The sequence below is a fragment of the Cebus imitator genome, unplaced genomic scaffold (genome assembly GCF_001604975.1).
Source record: "Cebus imitator isolate Cc_AM_T3 unplaced genomic scaffold, Cebus_imitator-1.0 Scaffold15, whole genome shotgun sequence".
Taxonomy (NCBI): domain Eukaryota; kingdom Metazoa; phylum Chordata; class Mammalia; order Primates; family Cebidae; genus Cebus; species Cebus imitator.
The window spans coordinates 1,623,644-1,628,643 of NW_016107330.1; the positions used below are offsets into that span (position 1 = coordinate 1,623,644).

The 5,000-nt window shown below is 42.8% G+C and overlaps 1 protein-coding gene across 1 annotated transcript in view; it reads left to right on the forward strand.

Annotated features, from left to right (window-relative positions):
- The window catches only part of PGD (phosphogluconate dehydrogenase), a 21,607-nt gene that overhangs the window by 13,345 nt on the left and 3,262 nt on the right, over positions 1 to 5,000 (forward strand). Inside the window, exons 6-7 of the mRNA XM_017503780.2 lie at positions 941 to 1,075; positions 2,569 to 2,758. Coding sequence (XP_017359269.2) covers positions 941 to 1,075; positions 2,569 to 2,758 — 325 coding nt within the window. The remainder of the gene's footprint in view (positions 1 to 940; positions 1,076 to 2,568; positions 2,759 to 5,000) is intronic.

A 5,000-nucleotide genomic window follows, 5' to 3' on the forward strand; every position in this document is an offset into this window, starting at 1 on the left:
CGGAAAAAAAAAAAAAAAAAAGAAACATGGGCAATTTGCCCTAATGGAAGCGTCAGTCCTATTATCCAAGTGGTAACTGCCAGGAGAGAGACTGCCCAGGTCATCCAAACACTGGGCCTCCTGGGCAGGTGTGTCCCTGTAATGGAGCTAGGTGTAGATGGCTAAGAGCCTGATGCCATGAACTGTTTGGCTCTTGTCACTCCTTTTGTTCCAGTTCCTTGACAATTAAATAATTTTTAGATAATCTGGCTTCCCAGTTACTGTCTATAGGGATAGAATATATTGAGCAGACTAACATTTGTAACCATGAAGATCCATAGTTAAGTTTTTCATTCTACATTCATAAACAGGTATTCTGATTTTATACATCTTGCCAGCTTATAAATAAAGATCCTGTCAATGATGGGACTTTGAAGGGACACGTTTCTGGGTTTACAAAGTTAAGACCTTGGATCCGGGGTTATTTTACTTAGTAGCTATTAGGAACAACTGCAATACATACATATTTTTTTTACCAAAAAAAGTGATTTAATTAGCCAATATATTTTAATTCTAGATGCTAGAAAAATAGTAACTTTGGGAAAAAGGACTTTTTTCTTGTGGGTGGGGGCTGGGAAGGCAGGGAGTTGTTTTGAATGATGGGGAAGAGTAGAAAATACAGGCTAAACGACCATAGGTATTTAGAGTGAATTCAGGGACTTCAAGAAACCTTTAGAAAAATGAGTCTGGAATTAGTGTTAAATAATATTGTACTGGACTGAAGCTTGTGTTGAATTGTTATATGATTCTTGTATCAAAAATACTATATTTGTTTGATACTTGTTATTTTTTGTGTGGAGAGGTAGCCTTGCCAGGGACGTTCAGCGTCAAAGCTGATGTGGACTTCTCTGGTATGTTGCCTGCCTCTCTGAAGGCCTCTTGGTGCTTGTCGTCCTGACAGGTGGGGGAAGAGGGAGCAGGCCACTTCGTGAAGATGGTGCACAACGGGATAGAGTATGGGGACATGCAGCTGATCTGCGAGGCGTACCACCTGATGAAAGACGTGCTAGGCATGGCGCAGGATGAGATGGCGCAGGTCAGGCCCAAGCACTGCCGCTGTGTCCACACTGCAGGAAGTGCGCACTTGACCACTGACACTGAATTTTTCTTCATTCCTATCCCCTTGGCCATTCTGGTGACCTAATTTAAGGGAAACTCAGTAATACGGCTGTACATTATGCTAGTTAGTCACTAAGCAGAATGTCCCCGCAGAGTCTGGGTGGTTATCATCACCACCATTCAGTATACCTTACCTGGGGTCAGACACTGCGTCACTTCACATACCTGTCTCATTTACTCCCACAATCATCCCACACGGCAGATGCTGCGGAAGCTTTCATTTCTGATCAAGTTGGAATTGGCTTTTTGATAGTTAATCCAAAAAGTTAGTCCAAGTAGGGAAGCTGAAGCATTCCCCCACCATTTTATTATGAAAACACTCAAGCACGCAGCACAGTTGAGAGTTTTACAGTGAACACCCGGATACACACCGCCTCCTTTCTCCCGTACACAGGTTCTTGTACTTGCTTTATCAATGCCTGTCCATCCCCCATCAATTTCATCTTATTTTTTGGATACATTCAAAGTAAACTACAGGTATCTGTACTCTTGTTTTCCCTAAATACTTCAGATGAATATATCTTTATCCTGAGGTAAACATAGATTTAAAACATAGGAAAGGACCTTCATTCAGCCGTCATTTTTTGTAGGGCCAAGCCCTGCTTGTTAAGTATGGTTTGCTGATGTGTGTTTTATTCTTGTCTTAAACCATCTAGAATTTCTAGTTTCAGTTACTTCAGATGGGATGTGATCTACAGACACTAGCAAGGCATATAGTATAGAAGCTTTCCAAATTTTTTGTTGTTTTTCTCCTAATTTTTTATTCATGTCATCCTCACTTATTTCGACTATTATTTGTTGCACTGGCCAGCTTTTATTGTTCTTTCTAAAACATTACCTTAGTTTTCTTTCACAGAAATAGTGCTTTTCTCTTTGTGTTCATTTTTAATTGGTGTATATAATATTTAATGTGTTCACTCAGCAAACACACATGAATGCTTTACTATATGCCAGGCATGATTTAAATGCTGGGGATATATATATATATAATAGTGAAGAAAACAAAGTCCCCACCCTCCTGGAGCTGAGAAGACAGACAATAATAAATAAACAGTATAAAACTAGTTAGTAATGACTGTGAGAAAGAAGAGTAAACTGGGATGAGATGGGGTGATTACAGACTTCTGGGAAGGCAGCGGTGCACAGAGATCTCAGTGAAGTGTGGAGCCCTTGGCTCTGAGGAGAGAACACTTCTGGTGGCCAGAATTTCTGCATAACCAGGTTCAGATCAAACACAACTAATGCTGGGTTAGCATAAAACTCCCCCAGCAGGAGAAGAAGTCCCCAGGCAGATGCGAGCAGAGCCTGCTGGCAACTGTGAGCATTGGTCAGCATGGACATTGGACCAGGGGGCTTCCTTTCACAGCGCTGGTTCCTCTAACTTGGTTCTCTCCTGTGTTCTGCACGTAGGCCTTTGAAGATTGGAACAAGACAGAGCTAGACTCATTCCTGATCGAAATCACAGCCAATATTCTCAAGTTCCAAGATGCTGATGGCAAACATCTGCTGCCAAAGATCAGGGACAGTGCAGGGCAGAAGGGCACGGGGAAGTGGACCGCCATCTCCGCCCTGGAATACGGTGTACCCGTCACCCTCATTGGTAATGTTACCCTTTCCGCTTGAGCCCTTTCTTCCACTATTCTGATCTTGATGCCTGGAGGATGGATACAGACTGGTCTTTAGAGAATCTCTTCAGTCCTCTTGAGCTGTCAGAGTGCCTTTGCTCTTTCTGTGAAGAACCTGACCTGACAGCGTGAGAGAGGCTGATGCTGCTTTTGATTCTCTTCTTTGTAGTTCTTATGTCATTCATACAGACTGTGAGGTAAATTCAGAAGCAACTGTCCTTCCTATTCAGTTTATCTTTGGAATATTTTAGCATTAGTGATTTAATTGTAGTCAGTGATCTAAGATCTTATTTTGGGGGCAGGTAACTTGCGTGAAGTTTTTCATGAATAACATGGAAAAGAAAAGTTCATGAATAACAGGGCTGGGCACTGTGGCTCACGCCTGTAATCCCAACACTTTGGGAGACTGAGGCGGGTGGATCACCTGAGATCAGGAGTTCAAGACCAGCCTGGCCAACATGGAGAAACCGCATCTCTACTAAAAATACAAAAATTAGCCAGGTGTGGTGGTGGACGCCTGTAATCCCAGCTACTTGGGAGGCTGAGGCAGGAAAATCACTTGACCCGGAGAGGTGGAGGTTGCAGTGAGCCAAGATCGTGCCACTGTTTTCCAGCCTGGGTGACAGAGTGAGACTCTATCTCAAAAATAAACAAAAAATAAAAAAACAGTATTTTCCCATTTGCTTCTCTAGATACAGGTTGCCATTCTCTCCCTAGACTCCTCCCTGCTTTTGACCTCCCTGTTCATTGTGCCTCGCCCTGTTGTATGTGGCGTAAGGCAGAGTTAAGGAGGGAAGTCGGTGGTTTTTACAGTCTGGTGCTATATAGAAGGAAGTTGGCTGCTTTTAGCAGATCTGAGCTATAACATAGGTTAGCAGGGAGGGGCCAATAGCTAGGATCAGTTTATTCATCACAAGACTCAAGTGTATGTGAAAGTATTAGGATCTCAGAATCCTATTCTGCTCCTGTGGATCCATACACTCCTTCCCCTAGGACAGCTGGGCCCACACTCTGGCTGGGAGCCCTCATTATTTGTGAACTAATGGGGAAGTCTTCCAGCTGCCCTCTCCCCATGTAACAGGAAGGGTTTGCCTCATTGCCTGTTGCACTAGTCATCTTACAAAGCTTCCTTCTAGAAATGCCATGTCATCCTGTGTGTGCATTTGGGCCAGGAGAAAGGCAGCTGCTTTCGTGTTTTTCAAGTAGGGTTAGTAATCTCAAGCTATAGCTCCTCCTCTTTCCTTATAAATAAAGTCCTCTGCTAGTTCCCTGAGATTTTACTTCATTTTGTCTGTGGGGGGGAAAAAATGGCTAAGGAGCCATTTATTAATCCCAGCACTTTGGGAGGCCAAGGTGAGTGGATCACAAGGTTAAGAGTTCAAGACCAGCCTGACCAATATGGTGAAACTGCATCTCTACTAAAAATACAAAAATTAGCCAGGCATGGTGGCGAGTGCCTGTAATCCCAGCTACATGGGAAGCTGAGGCAGGAGAATCGCTTGAACCCAGGAGCCAGAGGTTGCAGTGAGCAGAGATTGCACCACTGCACTCCAGCCTGGACTACAGAGTGACACCCTGCCTCAAAACAAACAAACAAGAGTCCTTTATTCTAAGTATATAAATTGTCAGTTGAGCAAGTAGTCTTTTATAAGAGTTACTTTTTGAAAATACTAAATGTATTAATATTAAAATACATTGAAATTATTTAATTCAAATGAAGTAAAATGTGAAACTTTGAAGATCATGGATATACTGAAAACCGTAAAATATTAAAAACCTTAACATTTTTTTGAGAGGTGAGTCTCTGTGACCTCTCAATGTAATATCTTCAAAAAAAAATTAAAGTTCTCTAAATTGAATTTGAAATTGTACTTGTGGACCAACACTGAGTAATTCTACATAACAGTGGTTTTTATTTTATTTTACTGTTTTTTTTTTTTTTTTTTTTTTTTTTTGAGACGGAGTTTCACTCTTGTTACCCAGGCTGGAGTGCAATGGCGCGATCTCGGCTCACCGCAACCTCCGCCTCCTGGGTTCAGGCAATTCTCCTGCCTCAGCCTCCTGAGTAGCTGGGACTACAGGCACGCACCACCATGCCCAGCTAATGTTTTTGTATTTTTAGTAGAGACGGGGTTTCACCATGTTGACCAGGATGGTCTCGATCTCTTGACCTCGTGATCCACCCGCCTCGGCCTCCCAAAGTGCTGGGATTACAGG